This window comes from Phyllostomus hastatus, unplaced genomic scaffold (genome assembly GCF_019186645.2).
Source record: "Phyllostomus hastatus isolate PE091 unplaced genomic scaffold, TTU_PhHast_1.1 phas_contig_17, whole genome shotgun sequence".
Classification (NCBI taxonomy): domain Eukaryota; kingdom Metazoa; phylum Chordata; class Mammalia; order Chiroptera; family Phyllostomidae; genus Phyllostomus; species Phyllostomus hastatus.
The window spans coordinates 10,231,450-10,251,229 of NW_025333664.1; the positions used below are offsets into that span (position 1 = coordinate 10,231,450).

Here is a 19,780-nt window from a genome sequence, read left to right on the forward strand (position 1 = left end):
AAGATTTTTAAAATTCCTGTATTTCAAGGTGCTAAGATTTACAGATTTTAGGATTCTGAGAAGCAGGGTTTCTAAGATTCCTGTGCCATGGTGATGGGCAGAGGCTTATTTTATCCACATGAATGCCAAGGGAAGCATTTGGCAAACAAATAGCAGTTGAAAGTCTTTGATACTCAACATGGCCCTGCACACTGGCCAATTTCTTTACCTGCTACTCAACCGAAGAACCGAGGACCTGCTAGGAGGGTGGAGATCTAGCCCAGAGCAGGGGCGGTATACATTAGGGGGTACTAACTACACTTGTGGGTCATCGACGTTACTTTCATGAGAAATGTTAAGCACACTCCCGTTTGGCCTCATGAGCTGATCTGAAAACCTTAAACCTCTGCTATATTCTCAGGTTCTTAAATCCCTTGATGTTTATGATGTGATGGTAGAAACAGGTGGTTCTCAGCCAATGGGTGCTTATCAGAGCCCCCGGGGGAGAGGGAAAAGTACACCTGGGATTGCAGAGATTCTGATTTGGGGGGTATGGGAGGGGGGCCAGGCATCAGTATCTTTCCAGTTGATCTGAGCTCACCGCCAACCTTTGGTGCCTTTTCGTCTCTGTTCTTTGAGCAAGATCTGGCTATGCCTCAAGGTGTTTGGGTTGGCAGCTAAAACACCAGAAGCCAAGACGGCCCCGTTTCAGATGCGGGGACAGTCCGCCCTGGTCCTGTGGTCTCCTCAGTCAGAAGGGGCTGGACAGGAAGGATGCGGGTGTGGGCGCCTCAGAGGCAGGGCCTGAGCTGGGGGGTGCGGTTGGTGGGCGAGGTGGCAGCTGCTGTCAGAAAGTTTTCGGGCTGTCTGCCCACCCTGGTGTGAGCAGAACTTTGTCCCAACTTTAAAAAAAATCAGGGGGGGAAACGTGGAGCTTCGAGTAAAAATAGCAAATGTGAAGGATCGGGAGTAAATTGCATGCAAATTGCATGCAAATATATGCACCATTTAACTGCACAGGCTTGGACCTTCTGGTGTGGGAGGAGGGGATTTAGGAGCAATGCTAAGTGACGTGGGGTTCTGACTCTGCAGTGGGGGCGTCTGGGGGAGACAGGGTAACAGTGGCCCTGAGTGTTCTCCTCAGGCTTTGCTCCCTAAATACATTTCATTCGTTTATTCTGATTATGTATGTAATAGGCACGTTATAGAACTCTCAGAAAATATAGAAATAAATTAAAATTTTGCACTACTTTTCATCCCACTCAATATTTAACATACTCCCTCTAGTTTTTCTAGGCGCATGTACAGACTCCCCCCAGCCCCCCACAGCTGACCTTGGCTGGCTCTCACCACCCTCTTTCCTCCAGCTTCTTCCCAAAGTGCGATGTGGTGAATTTCGGCTCCTGGTTCATTTTCGCCTTCCCACTCATGGTGCTGTTCCTGCTGCTGGGCTGGCTCTGGATCGCCTTCCTGTACGCGGGGATGACCGTGAGGTACCCCTCCTGTTTCACTCGAGCTTTGAGCCAGACTGAACCATGTTTCACAGGTTCCTTCTCCCCTGGGGGTGGACTCTCAGGCTTCTAGGTCAGCCGAGGGTTGTTCTTATATACTTCATGTCACCTTCTCACACGGCGACTGGAGTGGACGTCGCTGCCCAGGGCTGTGAGGAGTATGGCGGTGTGCCCAGCCTGCTATGCCCAGACCGTCGGTTAATTCACTCATCATCGATACTAGTACACTAACAAAAACACATTTTTTAAAGATTTCATTTATTTATTTTTAGAGAGGGAAGGGAGGGAAATAGAGAGAGAGAGAAACATCAATGTGCAGTTGCTGGGGGTCATGGCCTGCAACACAGGCATGTACCCTGACTGGGAATCGAACCTGCGACACTTTGGTTCACAGCCCGCGCTCAATCCACTGAGCTACGCCAGCCAGCAAAAACACATTTTTATTTTAATAAGCATCGTCAAGTCATTCTCTGTAAGAATTGTACTAATCGTACCATTTACCATGTATGAGAGTGTCTGTTTCCATACAGAAAAGTGGATTTTTCCCATCTGATAAGAGAAGAATAATCTGCATTTATTTTATTGAGAGTGATTTTGAGCAACTTTTAATGGTGAGGGGCAATGTGAAAAGTTTGGATATATTCATGGGGCCCATAGGCTATTTCCTTTTCTGTAACTCGTTAAACTGTGTTTATATCATTTGTACATTTTTCAGGTGGGCTGTTGGTGTTGGTCTTGTTGATTTCTAGTACTCTTTATATACTGAAAAATTAGTGATTATTCTGCAAGATGAGTTGCAAATATTTTATCTTCAGCATTTTCTTTCATGTAGAATTTTTGAGAAAATTTTATACAGATGAATTTACCAATCTTTTCTCATATAGCTTCTGAATTTTCTATTATAAATAAAAGGGCCTTCCCATTAAAGGAGACGTAGAAAAAAGTAATCACATATTTTCTTTGGATATTTTAATTTTTTTACATTTAACTTTTAAAAAAAAATCTATTTGGAGTTTATCCTTAGAGTGCTGGGTGAGGTTTGAACCCGATTTTACTTTCTGTCCAGGTGACCAGCCGGTTGTCCCGACACCATTTGTTGATACACAAAAGTTTTTAATTTTGACGAAGTCCATTTTATCTATCTTTAATAGCTTGAGCTTTTAATATTCTATGTCTAAGAAACCGTCGACTAGGCCAAGGCCACGAAACTTGACCCCTATGTTTTCTTCTGAGAGTCAAATAGACTCAGCTCTTACACCGAGGTCTGGCATCCAGTCGGAGTTAAATTCTGTACGTGGCGTGAGGTAGGGACCCACGTTCCGTCGTTTGCATGTGGCTGTCAGTGTCCTGGCTCCATTTGTCGAAAGACTGTTCTTGCCCCACCGAACAGTTTTGGTGCCCTTGTCAACAATGAAGTGACTACAGATGCATGGGCTTCCTTCTGGACTCTCCACTCGGTCCCACTGGTCCACGTGTCTAACGCCACTGGCTGAACAGCCCATCTTTTGCACCCCAATCTGTGCAACCAGGTTTATCTCAGACTACATCCCCATTTACGTGTGGGTGCACTTCTGGACTTTCTGTTTTATTCCATTGACTTGTCTGTTTATTCGTGTTTATGTTTAATCCCCTGAAGGGCTGCTCCCTGGCAGTTGTATAATCAGATTCACATTTTTTTTTAAATTTTAAAAAGATTTTATTTATTTATTTTTAGAGAGGGAAGGGAGGGAGAAAGAGAGAGAGAGGGAGAGAAACATCAATGTGCGGTTGCTGGGGCCCGTGGCCTACAACACAGGCATGTGCCCTGACTGGGAATCGAACCTGCGATGCTTTGGTTCCCAGCCCGCCCTCAGTCCACTGAGCTACGCCAGCCAGGGCAGATTCACATTTTAAAAAGACCGCCCAGGCTACAGGTGGGGAGAACAGATGTGAGAAAGGGAAGACAGAGGGAGACCACTCAGAGGCCACTGCGGTCTGCGGAACAGAGACAATGAGGCCTGGCCAGGTGGTAGCGGGCCGGGGGGACGTTAGTCACCTTTGCAGTGGCCACTCCTAACTTCCCCACTTTCCGTTTCAGGGGCTGGAGGAAGAAGAAATCTGCGGTCAGAGCTGGTGCAGAAGACAGTGCTCGGGCTGTGATTCAGCAGGAATTCCAGAATCTGGGACCCATGAAGTGCGTGGCCCATGGTCCTGGGGGGGTGAGGGGTGGGGGAGAGCTGGGCATTAGACCTCCAATACAGCCCTCCTGTTCTGAGCCCTGGGTCCCTGGGGGCTGAGTCCCAGGGGAGTATCAGGACCAATGGCCTGAGACGGGATCCTGGAGATGGAGGGTAGGGAGGTGGCTTAACAGTCAGCCTCTTGCCCTGGTGCTGGGGCAGACACTCTGAGGACCAGAAAGCCCCTCAGGGTGTACTTGGGGTGGGGACAGGCCTCCCTCCTGCCAAAGGCACCCTTTCCCTCCTGCTACATGGGATGCTCGGCATTGCCTCGGGTGACTTCCAGGACCTTGTTTAATGCATGTGTCTCGTGAGGTAAAAATAACTAGGAGTCATCAGGCTTGCCCCCCAGGGCTGACTCTGCCACTAACTTCCTGTGTGACTTGGGCAAGGGACTAACCCTCTCTGGGCCCCATTCCCCAATCTCTGAAATGGGCACATTGGGTAGATACTTACCCCAACATCTGAGGCTTCCACCTCTGTGCATCTCTCTCTTCGTGTCTGTCCCTGTCTGAGATTGTCCCACTCTGCGTTTGTGTTTATCCGCCTGCCTCTGTGTGCGGCTCTTCCTCTCTCCCTGCCCGCCTCTGTCTGTTTCCTTTCTCTCTGCTTCCCTGACTCTGTCTCTGCTTCACTCTCTTGTCTCTGGATGTTCCTTAGGACTCTGGGAGATTCCCAGCAGAAATGACATAAATAGTTTGGGGACAGGGGGTGCTTGATGCTTAGGAAGGATCCTGGCTGATTGTGGCAGGCCCAGGCAGGGACCACTCACGTCACGGGACACCCCTCTCTTCTGGAGGCTTCCCGAGGGGTGAATTACTTCCTTCAGTTTCCCAGAGGCAGAGTCTGGGCCCGGTCCCACCATGAGCACCTGCCCGAGGCCTCCTCACCCCGTGGTTTGCTGGAGCCTACGGTCACCACGCGCCTGCATGTTTGTGCTACAGGTTTGCGGAACGGGCCGTTTTCATCCTTTTCTGCTTGTTCGCCATTCTGCTCTTCTTCCGGGACCCGAAGTTCATCCCCGGCTGGGCCAGTCTCTTCCCTGCTGGGTGAGTCTCCGGGGACCCAGGGAACAGAGTCCAACAGGGAAGATTCTGGGGTGGGCCACATGCAGCTGGAGAGGCACTGCAGCGGGGGTGACCTGGGGTAGGTTCACACCCCTTGTCCCTGGTGATTATCAGCAGCTCCTTCTTTTGCTCTCGGAAGAGTTTAGGTTTGGATGATAAGACATTTGGGTTCCCACGTATTGAAAGCTTTGGCTTTGAAATCAGACAAAACTGGGTTCCAGAGATAGCTCTGCCACTTACAAATTGTGAGGCCCTGAGCATGTCATTCATTCATTCATTCATTCATTCATTCATTTTTGCATTCACTCAATCAACATTTATGAAGAGCTTAATATGTGATAGGTATTATGCTAGCTGTTGGGTTCACAGACTGAAACAAGTAGTTAGGCAGCAAAATAACTTATTGTAATGAGTGCAATGAAAGGAAGAGAGCGTGATGAAAGAGTGGAGTGACGGCCTTGACTTTGGAGAGCTCTGGGGAGAACCAAAGGCTAGGAAGAGTGGAGGTAAAAACTGGAGACCTCCAGGGCATGCCCGCTGAGAGCCTGAGGGAGGGACCAGCTTAGCACCTGTGAAGAACGGGCAGGAGCCCTGTGTGACCGAGGCCCGGTGGGAAGGGTGGAGAGTGGGCAAGGTGTGGCCGGAAGGGAAGGCGGGAGCCCGATTGTGGGGGTCTCGCTGGACACGTTAAGCATTTTGGTCTTTTTGAATGAGAGCGATAGAAACTGTTGGAGGGTTTTAGGTTACTTAACCTCTGGGTGCCTCAGCGTCCTCATCTGAAAAATGGTACACTTCCCGTCGAATTGTTCTGAGCATAAATGAGTTAGTACGTGTCCTGTGATTAGAGTTGCTCAGAGGAAGAACTCCATAAAACAGTAATCGGATCTACTAGGGAATGGGCAGTGGGGGCAAAAATACAGGTGGGCAGAGCGGTTAGGAGCTAGGCACCACCTCGATGACCACCGTCCTCTAAGCGGTGAGAAGACCAAGGCTCATGGACCACATCGGGCCCACGCCTTGTGTCTGAGTGGGTTTTACATTTTTAAACGTCTGGAGAAAATGAAAAGACAGTACTGGGTGGAGAAAAAGTAGGTTTGGAAGTTGTGAATACTCAACACACGAGAGTTTATTCTTATATTATTACTTATTAATTATTATATTTTTTTCCACATGAACAACTGTACCTATTAGACTTGGCGAGTGGCGCAGGAAAGTGACATGAAATTCAAGTGTCAGTGTGAGCACACACAGTTCCACTGGGCCACAGCCGCACCCACTCACTCCTGTGCTGTCTCTGGCTGCTCCCGGGCTACGGCGTCGTGACGGAGACTGCATGGCCTGCAAAACCAGAAATATTTATGGTGCGGCCCTTGGCAGATGGTTACTGACACTGGTCTAGGTGATGGCTTCAGGGACTCGAATGAAAGCGATGGCAATGGAGACAGAACAGTTCAGATACTTGTCAGAGTTAGAAGTGACAGGCCTGGCTGTGGTCGAATTGGGGGGCCTGCGGGAAAGAAGGACCCACACTGGTGGCGCTCGGCTGAAGAAGAACATTCTCTAGAGAGACTGGGGGTGCCTCACAAACAATTCTATTTTGAACTTGGTTTAGACTCACCCAGTCTAATATGCCTTCTCAGATGCCGCACTGGGCACTTGGATACGGAAGCCTGGAGCTCAGAGGTGTCAGGTTGCAGATACAAACCTGGGAGTCATCATATAATTTTGGAATTTAAATCCAGAGGAACTGATGGGCTCAGCGAGGGAAAGAGTGTGGGGAGAGTGTAGCAGACTTCGAGGAACCCCACCAACCACGTAGGAGCTGGGCAGAGAATGTCCCCATTAGAGAAGCGGAGGAGAAGCCGTCGGTGAGGTGGGCACAGAACCTGGGGCCACGGACCGGCAAAGGCCCAGCGAGCGAGGGTCTTGAGAGAGAGTGGGCGGGCCACGGCGTCAGACTCCGGCGTGAGCTCGAACACGGCCACACGGCAGGCGTGTCCTCTGGACTCGGTGAGATCTGATGGTCTCCGTCAGCGCCGTCCCGTAGAAGTGGGACGTGAGCCACAGACGTCACTTAAAATGTTCAAATAGCCACATTGAAACGTCGAAAGAGGCGAAAATAATGGTGGTGCTCTATTTTTTTATAACCCAGTACACTATTTCAACATGTAATCCATATAAAAATATTTCTGAGAGATTTACTTTTCTCATACTAAATCTTCAAAGTCTGGCGCGCGCGGAAGGGAATTTTATGCAGCCGCACATTTCAATGTGGTCTTGCCACATTTCAAGCGTCCACGCACCACCCGTGGCTGCTGGCTCCCACGCTGGAGGGAGCAGCTCTCCCCGCTTGGCCACAGGCCTCGGCCTCCCCTCTGCTGACCCGGGCGATCCCAGTTCTGATCTCAGGAGGGTCGTTATGAGGAAGGAAATATATAGTTTCACAGAACCAGGAGAAGTGGCTCTGATTACCATTCTTCTACTTTTCCAAAATGTAGGTACTTAGTTGTTTTTTTTTTCAGCTGAAAAATAGGAGTCATAAGCATTCTAACAACACGAAGAGAGTAAACATCACCTAGAATCTCTGTCTCCAGACCTGATGTACACGCCCTCTGACTTAAAACATTTGCCTGTCTGGGCACCGTCCCACACCTCAATCGTATCGGTTATTACAAGACTGCATTTGTTAAAACTCACTTAACTATATCCTTAAAATGGGTGCCTTTTATTCCATGTTAATTATAGATTTCAGTAAAACTAATTTTAAAAACACATGCAAACTACCTAAAAAGAAACCTATGAAAACACAAGATTTTTTTGACAGAAATGTGACTACAGTGGACATTCTGTGACCTGCTTTTTTCTGGTTTGTTTCCTGATAACAAATGTAAACAATGCTGAATTGAAAAAGTAAAATTTAGTTGCCTTTCATCTCCCCTCTGCCCCACTCCCCAACGACATTCACGATTAAAGTCTTGTGTGTGATGTGTCAGGTACACATGCATGTATTCATACACACGTATTCACACATACACACAGGCATGTAATGAGAAATTGGAAAACATAATAATATGATCATGGACAACTTGCTATTTCATTCTTTTTCAACACTGCATAGTATTCTACAGAATAGGAGTATTTTTGTTTATTTTATCAATTCCTTTTAGATTGTGTCCAATACTGCAAATAAAAACCTTTCAAATACAAGGTTTCTTGGTTGTATGTCTATGTCAACACCTAAAGATAGATATTATCTTATATATTTAAAGAAACAGGTGCAGGGTATTTCTTTACATATATGTTATTAAACACAGTTTATTTACACATCTTTTTTTTTGTTTTATTCTTATTACTAATGGTCATCTCTGTATGTAATCTGTGTACAAGAGTCCGGTTATTTCTGAGGCTAAATTCCTAGAAGCACGATCACTGGATCGAGGGGTAGTCTCATGTAAAGTTTTGGAACACGTTGCCAGCTGCCGTCTGGAAGGTTAAATGTTTATTTCCCCGCCACCTGTACGTGTCCCAAGGTCCTCACTTGGTACCACCACCCTTTTAGAGCACTCCTGTCTGCTCACGGAGGTAAAGCGGAATGGTGTTCCGTTAGTGTTTTCATTTATATTCCTCTAGTATAGTGACATCGACTATCTTTCTCAGTTTCTCGGCCATTTGCATAATCTTCTTCCCAAATGTGTGGGCTAAAAAGGCTTTTGTTAGTAGTTGGCTTTGAGCTTCATTGAACTTGGGGCTGGAAAAATCTGGTTTCAGTGCCAGTCTGTGCCACGGGCCATGATCTGGCCTTGAGCAAGTCGCTTCTGCTCTCCGAGCCGGGGGCTCCTCATCCCAAACAGAAGCTGCCTGCCCCAGGCTTCTGTGAGCCGGAGTCCCCACAGGGCGCTGCATGGGTCCTTGAAAGCTGGTAGTTAGGCTTCGAGGGGCTATGAGACTGGCTCCATCTGAACTCTGCCGATGGGAATGAGTTCTGTGTCTGTGTGGTAAGCCGCCCGTCCCAGGAGGAATGCAAAGAGAAGTGGAAGAGACACAGGGCTGTTACAGGAACCCCGGTTACGGTGATCCTCGGGGGATCCACACACCTTAGGATTCTGTAGCTCCCAGATCCTTTCCTCTGTGGTCATGTCCCCTTACTGGGGGTCCTTGGGTTGGGAAGAAAAGTGTTTGTTTGGCTCAAGCAGGCTCTAAAAGCCCCAGGGAGCTGTGGGTGGAGGACGTTTGCCCCCAGGGGTGGTTGCATCCGTGCGGAGTTCGGCGCAGGACAGAATCCAGAGGCGCCTGACAGGGGCCCTCACAGCGGCCCTAGCCCCCTCCCACAGATGCTCATTTGTAAATCTGCCGACCTTGGCCTGCTGAGATGCCCAGGGTCACATGCTTTGGGGGCCTTGTCTGTCATTGTAGGTTTACTTCTGATGCTGTCACTGGCGTGGCTGTTGTCACCGTCTTGTTCTTCTTCCCGTCCCAAAGGCCCTCTCTCAAGTGGTGGTTTGACTTGAAAGGTAAGGGGGTCAGGGCTGTGGTCTCGGGGAACTCGGGGAGCTCTGTGGCCTGGAGGTGGGGCCCGCGCCTGGGACCTGCCCCCCTGCATCTTCCCTGTTCCCCGCCTGAGCGGTTACCTCGTCTGGGCACGTGGGGCTGCCAGAGGTGACTGCCCAGGGCAGGGTTATTACCCACTACCGCCCATGGGCCGAGTGCAGCCTGTTTTCATACAGCCCGTGCGCTCAGAATGGCTTCCACATTTGTAAATGGTTGAGAAAAATCAGGAGAAAAATATGCATGACACACAGATATGACATGAAATTCAAATCTCATTGTCCAGAAATACAGTTTTTAACGCCTCCTGCAAGAAACTCGTGGGCTGGTATTTTCTTTAGTTACATAAGTACCTACACAATGGCCTCGGTGTTGCCTCTTGGCCCACAGAGCCCAAAATATTTACTCTGTGGTCCTGTTCACAAAGGCTTTGCCGCCCTTGGACTTGCAACTCCGTTGCCTAAGGGGCCAGACGTGAAAACCTCAGGCTGGGTTTCAATGAACAGGAAGAGGGGGGGAGTGAGGCTAAAGTGCCGAAAAGCCCCCAATCTCTGAGCCCCCCCCCCAAACCGTCAATAGGCTGGCCTTGGCCTTCAGAGCCCCAACTCGTGACCCTCCTGGATTTCCAGCAGGTGTCTGCCAGGAGAGGGCGCCCACACCTGCCGCCTGTGTGCCTGGCCCCTCTCCGTCTGGGGGGGCGCCCGTCTCCATCTGGGGCCCGCACTGAGCTCTGGGCAGGAGTGAGGCCCTAGGGGTCACAGCAGAAGTAGTTTCCGTTGCCAAAGGAAATGGAGCATTCAAAGGAGAGTTTCAGCTGTGGAGGGTGGGGGTTGGAGTGTGGGGAACACAGCCAGCCGGTGGATCGGGCCGGAGAGGGTTTGACGGGGTCCCACCAGCGGTTGCCGAGGCAGAGCTAGCCCTCAGGGAGGCCGACGCTGGGTCCGAGGAGCTCAGGCCGTGGGCTTGGGGCTCCACGAAGCTGAGAGGGGTGCCCAGGGCCCCTGCCGTCTCTGCGTCTCCATCTCATTCCCAGGCTGCTCTCCTCGCCCTCCGCTCCACCTGCCCTTTCCCAGTCTCTGCAGAGTTTCTCCTGTTCCTTAGCTTGCGTGTCTTTCTAGCACCTGCTTCCTTATCATTCTTGCCTTTTTTATCGCTTCTGCTCCCTTGTAGTGTCTGCTGCCTGCTGGTGCCCGCTCACTCCCACGGCTTCCGCTGCCTCCTGTCCCCTCGGTGCCTGGCCCCTCGCGGCGTCTGGCCCTACAGTGCGTGCTCCTTGGAGCCTGCCTGTGTCCTTGGAGCCTCCGCCTCCTCCTAGTACCCGTTTCCTCAATCTTTCTGCTTCCTCACAGTTTGCACTTCCTCAGTGTCCACTTCCGGGCAGTGTCCACTTCCTCCCAGTGTCCGTTTCCCTGGGGAACCGCAGCCACTAGCGCCCCTCCTTTGTCGGGCGGCCTCTCGGTCTATTGTTTCACCTTTATGATCACTTCTTTCTGCCCAGTTACCTCCCTGTTTTCCACAGATACTCCTGAGAGTAAGGATCTGGTTGGTCTGGCTTATTCTTCATACACACACACACACACACACACACATACATATATATCACAGCCGTGTGAAGATATAATTTACACACTGTATAAATCACCCATTCGATGGTTTTCAGTATATTCACAGAGCCGTGCAGTCACAAACACAACCCATTTTAGAATATTTTCATCACCCCGTGAAGAAACCCTGGTTCATCAGCAGTCACTCCTGCCCGCCTGCCCAAGCCCTGGACAACCATTAGTCTACTTTCTTTATGGACTTCCCTATTCTAGATGAATTTTTTTTATAGAAAGAGTCATTTTTTAAAAGATTTTATTTATTTACTTTTAGAGAGGGAAGGGAGGGAGAAAGAGAGAGAGAGAGAAATATCAATGTGCAGTTGCTGGGGGTCATGACCTGCAACCCAGGCATGGGCCCTGACTAGGAATCGAACCTGCGATGCTTTGGTTCTTAGCCCGCCCTCAATCCACTGAGCTACGCCAGCCAGGGCTTTCTAGATGAATTTTTAATCAATGTCACCATAGTTATATATGTGATCCTTTGTGACTCGCTGCTTTCAGTTAACATGTTTTTATGGTTGAGCAGTGTTCTAACATGAATCAGTACTTTTTCGTATAGATTTCCCCCCACCCGGCTGCCGAGTAGCCTCATTGATTCCTGACCAGCCCGTGGCCTGGCAGCTCTGGGTCAGGTTCCGTCCGAGCTCCGTGACCCAGGGGTGGGTCACAGGCCCAGAGCTTCCTCTCGGCTGGGGCAGCCTGCCCGCGATGTCTGCTGCCCCAGCCCTGTTACTGTTTGCTGGGGGACCTCGAGCGAGTCCCTATACTTTCTGGGCCCTGCTTTCCCACTTGGAATCAGCAGGTCCCTTAGACACGCCACACCTCTGGCCCGCCCCGTCCTGCCGCACGGAGGTTGCAGACTGCAGGGGAGAGACACGCATGCAGGCAGCAGGCTGGGTGCAGGACAGTCTGTTTCAGGCAGCGTGGCCCTCCCTGTCCGTCATCCCTTTTGCATTGTTGAAACAGAGAACGGCTTCTGTCTTACAAGGAAACAGTGCCAGGGGCTGACGGGACGTGGGAAGGCCCGGTGGGAAGTAGGGTTTCGTGGGATGCCTGTCTGTGTATATATCATCCACGGCTGCTTCGTGCCACGGTGGCAGCCCAGCGGCAACAGAAGCCACAAAGCCTGCAGGACCCACTCCCCGCCCCCAGCCCTCTGCAGAGAAGTGCGCCCACCCCCGTTCTAACCGCTGCGCACGCCGCCGATTTGGAAAACATAACAATCACCCCGTAATTCCACAGGTCAACAGTTCCCATAGTTTTTTTCTCCGGAATATCCTTCCTCTTTCTTTCCTCTTTATGCATCCAGTGCCAAAGAGAGCCTTTGGTTCTGTGTGAAGGTGGAAGCAACACTTACCCAGACGGGCTGCTGAAGGACTTCAAGGGGGTCCTGGGTGTGGAGTGCCGCGTCCCAGGAGACGCTCAAGGCGCAGGGAGAACCCGTGAAAACTATTTCACTCTGAGTAGAGCACACGCCCCACCACGATGCGGTGCGTTTTCTCCCTGACGCTCCGGCATCAGATGTTGGAGCCAGGCTGTGGCCTCCCGGAGGACCCCGAAGGTCCCCACGAAGACAGGGCTGCAGGGACCGGGGTCCGCCCCTCACAGTGAGTGTCTTCCCTCTGCCCAGCACCCAACACGGAGATGGAGCCCCTGCTGACGTGGAAGAAGGCCCAGGACACCATCCCCTGGAGCATCCTCCTCCTCCTGGGCGGGGGCTTCGCCATGGCCAAAGGCTGCGAGGTAAGGATGGCAGGTGGGCTGCAGGCCCGGGGAGGGGTGGGCGGGGCACGGCCGCAGCTGCAGGCTCAGCATAAGTGCCAGTGACGCCAGGGGCCCAGCAGACGCCACCTCATTTGCCAATTGGGATAATCATAGTTCCCACCTTGGTGCCCGGTGCTGCGACGGAGGAGAGGAAAAAGGTACGATTAGACCCTCAAGGAGCTCTCACAAACACTGTTACTGGTACCAATAACATCACAACTGTCAGTGTTCTGTGAGCACCAAGGAGCAATGCCACTGCACTCTGCTCGCCCGTCCAATGTGCTTTACACACACACAGTAGCTGACGTACACTTCCCCAGCGAGCCTCCGCGGTCCACACCATCACGACCTCCATTCTATAGATTAGGAAACAAAGGCACAGAGAGGTAAAGCAGCTTGCCCAAGGCCACACAGCTCTGTACTCGGGATTGGACTCCAGGTAGTTTGGTTCCAGAGTGTGTGCTGTTAGCCACTGTGATAGAAATGTTAGCCATTTTAACTATTAATTAATTATTAATGTTATTCTAGAGGGTTCTATGAGCTCAGAAGCAGGGCCGGGACTAGAGGGAGGCCCCAAAGGGGCGGGATTTCAGAAGACCCTCCCTCTCAGGGTCATCGGCCCCGCTCAGAAGAGGAGCAGCTTCAGGGTCCAGCACGTGGCATAACGTGTCAGCTCACTGAGCCTCGCACGGGCCTGAGGGTCCCCATAATATGTTAAGCTCCCATTTTTATAGGTAGGAAAACTGAGGCATGGAAAAATGAAGCGACCCTCATAAGATCATAAAATCACACTCTGCTAGGACCTGGGGTTCGAACTCCTGTCGATGGGATTTCAGAGCCCAGACTCCCAGTGGCTCGGTCGGTCTCAAGAGCTTCCCAAGTGCCAGGCACTGCAGGAAGCCCTCTGGCGATACTGACCATATTGGTCTTCATAGACACCGCCGAAGCAGATGCTGGTGCTGCGCCCCTTGAAAGACGAGGACCAGAGGCAGCCTGGGGCTCGGAAGCCTGCTGCGTCTGTGCAGGCAGGAGATGGCAGGGCCGGGATTACCGCCACAGCTGACGGTGCCGGGCCCCGCCGCCCCGACATCGTGCCGTGTGAGCCCACGCATCCAAAACCCAACCAGTGGGAGGGTGATCTAAGATTAAGGCGAAGGACACCTGCATCTGCTTCTCAGATTGCTCTCTTTTTAAATTCAACTTAAAATTTCAGGTTCAAATAGTGTTACCGTGCAAAACACCTATGAAGCTCTATACCAGTCAGAAGCCCGGGCTTAGGGATCCAAGTATCTGGATTGGAATCCGAGCTCTATCACCCCTCGCTGGGGTGCATTGGGCAAGTTCCTTAACCTCTCTGGGCACTTGTTTTCTCATCTATGAATTGGCTCGAAGTTCTTACTCTGTGGGGTGGTTGGAAGCGATGAAAGAAGATGATGCCGACGCAGTCCCCGGCACACAGGGAGTGCTGTGCATCCTCGTACCGTGGCTGGTGCTGGCTCTGCTTCCGGAAGCAGACTCTGTGATGGAGAAGCGAGCAGGGAATCATTAGGTGACTCGGCGACCGTGAGGTCATCTCCTGTGGCAGGGGTGAGGCAGAACCTGCAAGGCCTCCACCAAAGCCCTGGAGAGCGCCAAGCTGAGATAGCCCTTCAGAGACGTCCCAGGTGGTCCAAGATGGCCAAGCCTTTCTATCCAGCATCCCTCCATCATCCGTGGACGTGGGTCTCCCCAGGAGCAGGTGTGACCTTGGACAAGGCCACCCTTGAGTCTGGGGCAGACAGGGAAGGGCATCTGCTGCCCACTCCCCCTGCATTGGGGTGAGGGGCCTTTGCAGAGGGCGGTCAGGGCGGCACACTCAGGTTCCCACATGGCTACTCTTTTTTGTGAACTACATTTTTATTTTATTCACTTTTTCAATAAATAACATAGTTGCAAAATGAGCCAAAGGACGGGTGAGCAAAAAGTATTCTTGGCGTCTCCATTGTAGGAACTGCAAAGACCAGAGAGGTTAAGTGACTGATTCCAGGTAACACAGCTCATAGGTAGCAGAGCTGGGATTTGAACAGGTGTCTGTCTGCTTCCTCTCACCACTGCCTCCTACTGGAGGTATGTTAAGGAGGGCTTCCCAGAGGAAGTGACATGTTATCCAGGTCTTAAGAGGACCGTGCAATGCAAAGGTAGAAAGCATGGGTGTGGCACCGAGCCATTGTGTTAAAGTCACAGATCTTTTACCTCCTGGCTGTGTGCCTCGGTTTGCTCGTCTGCAAAATAGGAATACAAACGCATCCCGTCCCATAGCGTCGTTACAATTATTAAATGCGTCGATACGTGTGGAGAGCTTAGAACGTGGCCTCCAGAGCTGGTTATTATGCCTGGATACTGGGGAAAGAGGGAATTCAGGCTCAAGGATGACACAGTGGTTTTTGCCCTGAGCAATTCTGTGTAAATGGTACTATTTATGGAGATGCATCTAGCCCGGCCCTGAGGCAGGAGGCAGAGCGGTGACCCCACACCCCAGAGGCTTCTCTGAGCTCAGAGCACGGTGGGCAAAGCCTGCCTCTCGGTGGAGGCTGGGCTGCAGGGCCGCTGAGCATGCTGGGAGGCCAGTCTGGCTCCTGGCCCAGGCCCAGGAGCAGGCTGGGATTTGTGTTCAAGGGGAGCTTTGTGTGGCGGCTGCCGCCTTCCCCCAGGCCCTGCTGGTGTCAGCCCCTCCCAAGCAGCGCAGCCTGCCCCTGAGGGACCGGAGTGCTCTTGGCGCACCCTGCTTCCTAGCCCCTGCCCCGTGCCCTTGCCAGGCCTCAGTGGCCTCCTGTGTGGCTTAGGGGTCCTCACTGGGGTCAGGTGAGTCTGGGGGGGGGTGAACTCTCAGGTGCTGGTTCTGCAGGGCTGGCACCCGACCCCGGGGCTGACTCTGAGCTCGGGCATCTCGCTGACACCCACTTGGTGTTCTCACCAGTTTTCTCCTGCCTCACGATGGCCCCCAGCTCCCCAGATGTTTAGAGTCTGGCCCGAAAACTTCCGCTGGCCCCTTCATGGACCCGTCAGCCCCTGTCTCTCTGCCATCGGGGCCTCCGCTGCAGCCCCACCGGCCCCTCAGCGCTCCTCGGCCGCACTGGTCACCTGCTTCCCAAGCTCGGCAGAGCCTGCCGCGTTTTCTGAGTCTTGCAAGGTGTAGTCAAGGGTGTTTTCTATTGAGAGTCCGACTTTAGGCATTTAACTTACACCACAGCACCCTCCTGGCAAGAGCAGTCCTGCCGTTCTCGAAGAGATCTAGAAAAGGTGCTGATGGGAGTGGGAGAGAAGGACAGCACTGTCCGGCCAGCTCAGCCCCCCTCCTGTCCTGCGACGTGACCTCGGACACCTCTTGGCATCCTCGAGGGTCACAAGGAACATGATTGCACAGCCACGGCACTGGGTGACTTCTGAGGGTTCTGACACCCCTGGCATGTCACCACTTGATGCTACTAATGACAGCTGACATGTCCTGGGCCCACACCAGGTGCCCAAGCACTTTACTAAAATGCTGTACAGATTAGCTCCTTTTCTCCCAATAATAACCGTCTGGGACGGGTACTGCGATATCCCCACGTACAGGGAAGGAAAGCGAGGCCCAGAGGGGTGAAGCTACTCGACCAGGACGTGCCAGCTGGAAGGGATGAAGGCGGAGAGCATACTGAGTCTGACTCCAGAGCCCTCTCTCCTCACCCTCTGGCCACACCGCCTCTGACCTGTTGCTGATCCCAGAGCTCCTGGCACATGGTGGGACTGTGTGTTTCCAAGGAAACAGAGCTTCTGATTCCTAAGGGAGTGGGCGTGGCAGGTGAAGCCTCCTGGAGCCCCCAGGAGAACCCCAGGCCCTTGGGGGTCCTCTGCTCTGTGAAGCTGCCAGACCTCACTCTGGCTGTGGGGACCGAGCCAAGGGCCCGTCTGAGTGGCCGCTGGTCATTGGCTGGAAGCCTGTCGCCCAGAGGTCCGGCTACGGGGAAGTTCTTGGCTTCTCATTCATACAGGTCATTAACATTCCCTCCCTCCAGCCTCTCTCCATTTAACGGCACACACTGCTGCCCGTCCCTGTGCCAGAGCTGTGCCTCGGGGAAAAACCGGTGGCCTCGTTTCCCCTTGGAAGTTTCCCTGGGCCCGGGAAGGGCTGGGGTCCTGGCTCCGCCATGTGCTGTGATTTCTAGGCTCTCGGACAAACGGTACAGACGTAAAAGAAACCGCGTAATTTTACAAGGTCTCTTCTAGGGAAAAATATCTTTAAGCATGTTCATTCATTGGAGGTAATTTTTCAAGTCAAGTTGCAGGGACAGGTGTGTTAGTTTATTCGTTGAAAAGCAATATGCTGTGTTCTAGAAGCCCTTATGAAGTTTAAAGTTCTGGATAAGCAGTGCATGTTCTGTTAATCGTAGAAGAAACATGTGAAGGTTTTTGGTAGACCGACGTGTACTGGTACCAGAGGACACTGGGTTGATAAAAGGGCTCTGGTGACACACGCTTGATTATAAATTTGGGGGGACTAACCCAACTCTGCCTTCAGTCAGCATCTAAGCCTATGGCTTTGTTATCTTTGTAAAAAAAAAACAAAACAACAACACACAAAAAAACGCAAAAAACGAGAACAACAACAAAAAACCCTGGACCTGCAGGACACGGCTTTGTAGGTTTTTAAGATATTGCTACATGGCACCACCAGGTGGCAGAATAGAGCACCATTTTACACCTTCAGCTTAGCTGCTTTGGGATAGTAACAAGTGTCGGGATACTTGGTACTTAAGGACACTGTCTCCCAGGCACTCCCTCAGGCAGGAGGTCTGACAGTATACATATTGTATACTTGCAAACAGAGCAGCTCTCCGAGAATTCAGTGGAGAGAGCTTGGAGATAATTCTGCAGTATTGATGGCCAGCAAGGGGACGGTCTGACAGGTCCTTTCTCTATCCTGCTGCACTCAGCTCTGGGCATTGCTCTCTATATGGAGAGGGCAGTGACAGACTGGTGTGTCCAAACGAGGGCACCTGGGTGACAGGGAGTTTTGCTGGAGCACGTCAGCTTACAGAAGCACGTGGCCCTAAGTGTGAAAGGCATCTCAGTCACTACTTTTGGGTACCGTGGGCATCACAAAAGCTTTTCCAGGCTCAGATCACTCCTCTGTAACACAGGAACAAATGTCTAGCTTATAGGGTGGCAGGGAGGACTCGGGGGGTAATGCACGCAGGTGCCTGGCACCCTGTAAAGCCACAGTAATGCTGCTGGTTGTGATAATGAATAATAATACAATGTTATAACATTCATATTTGTGTTATCATGTAATAAACTTCCTTATTACTGGTCATAAATATCTTTATTATTTATAATCATATCAATAGTGTTATATTTAATATATACTTGATACGTCTATATGATATATAGTATATCATATATGTTATACATTTGATGCATATCAATATATAATAATTAAAAGACTAATGTTTTGTATAACATTTGTGTTAGCATTTTAATTAATAACTGTCGTCGGAGTCATGTGGAGATTTATCCTGGAGAATCTAATTCCCCTCTCCCATTCCGGTTAGAACTTACTGGTGCTAGGCCCAAACAGATTGTTTGGAGAACCAGACGGATTGTCTGAGGGTCCAAGGCTTTGGGCCCCAGGCCTGTAGCATACAGAATAGAGAAGAGTTCAAGAAACAGATTATTCAAGTCCAGGCTCGAATGCGTGACCTTGGACATGTCAGCCCCTCTGAACCTCGGACTTTGCATCTAGGAGGGAGCACTGTTGTCGTCACTATGATTGGCTCCAGCCCTCCCGCCAGGGCCCCGCCCCCCAGCGGTGGCAGCCCAAGTGGGCCGCGGTGTGAAGAGATGTCCCTTGCCTCCCCCCTGCAGCAGTCCGGGCTGTCCATATGGATCAGCAACCAGCTGCACCCGCTGGAGAACCTGCCGCCCATGCTGGCGGTCCTGATCGTCACCTCGGTCGTCATCTTCTTCACCGAGTTTGCCAGCAACACGGCCACCATCATCATCTTCCTGCCCGTCCTGGCGGAGCTGGTGAGAGTCCTTCAGGGGAGGAGGGGAAGGTGAGGAGGAGTCCCGGGGTCTCCAACAACACAGGTCAAAAAGCTCCCCCTGCTGGCCAGAGCTCCACCAGGGGGCTCCCTGGTCGCTGTTCTCCTCAGAAATGCACAAAAGTGTCAGAACCCTGATTTTAAAAAATATATACTCTTCTTTTCTTCCTTTTAAAAAATGCATAAACAGAGTCAATGTTTTCAAAGTGACCAAATTCCCTCCTTTGGAAAGCTTTCTAGGAAAATATCAATGACCAAATCTGGGTTAAGCGAAGGCAGGAAATCTGAGTGGTCAGATGACCCGGGGAGAAATTCTGATGGGAGCAAATGAGGGTTGCATTTCTCGTTGTCTCTCAATTGTCTTCTCCTGTGTTTCCGTTACTCGCTCTCGCTCTGCCTTTCTCTGTCCCCGTGTCTCTCTCTCTCTGTCTCTGCGTCTGTCTCCGAGTCCCACCCTTCCAAGTGTCCTTACCTCTTGTGTTTGTGTCTGGTTCTGTCTGTCTTGGGCTCGCCGCCCACTCCCGCTCCGGGGCGCAGGCCGTCCGCCTGAGAGTGCACCCCCTGTACCTGATGGTCCCTGCCACGGTGGGCTGCTCCTACGCCTTCATGCTCCCGGTCTCGACGGCCCCCAACTCAATCGCCTTCGCCTCTGGACATTTGCAGGTCAAAGACATGGTGAGTCCGGGCATTTGCTGGTGGGGCCCGGAGAGATGGGCGAACACTGAGGAGGGGGGAGGGCTTCTGCTCCCCCCCCCCGCCCCACCCGCCTCCAATTTCTGCATAGGTCAAGGTCATTCTGAGTGGGACCAGGAAGATACATTGTAGCAAAGACTGCCTAAGAGACTGTTGCCAAAGTTTGCTTCAGGGACCAGGGACTCCCCCCGCCCTGTGGGCACTGCTCTCTCTTCTAGCTTGTTTGGCTGATGGCTCTGTGCCCAGAATCTGTAGGAGAGAGGATCGGCAGGCCACACCCTGGGGCTTAGGAGTAGATCTCAGCGCCCAGCCAGCTGGGGAGTGAGACGGAAGTCCCGG

The 19,780-nt window shown here is 51.7% G+C and overlaps 1 protein-coding gene across 2 annotated transcripts in view; it reads left to right on the plus strand.

Annotated features, from left to right (window-relative positions):
• The window catches only part of SLC13A3 (solute carrier family 13 member 3), a 58,075-nt gene that overhangs the window by 35,134 nt on the left and 3,161 nt on the right, over nucleotides 1–19,780 (plus strand). Inside the window, exons 6-12 of one of the 2 annotated variants that reach the window (XM_045833015.1) lie at nucleotides 1,347–1,472; nucleotides 3,568–3,663; nucleotides 4,651–4,755; nucleotides 9,187–9,284; nucleotides 12,553–12,665; nucleotides 18,570–18,760; nucleotides 19,245–19,423. In XM_045833015.1, coding sequence (XP_045688971.1) covers nucleotides 1,347–1,472; nucleotides 3,568–3,663; nucleotides 4,651–4,755; nucleotides 9,187–9,284; nucleotides 12,553–12,665; nucleotides 18,570–18,760; nucleotides 19,245–19,423 — 908 coding nt within the window. The remainder of the gene's footprint in view (nucleotides 1–1,346; nucleotides 1,473–3,567; nucleotides 3,664–4,650; nucleotides 4,756–9,186; nucleotides 9,285–12,552; nucleotides 12,666–18,569; nucleotides 18,761–19,244; nucleotides 19,424–19,780) is intronic. The other variant, XM_045833016.1, reaches the window with a different exon arrangement.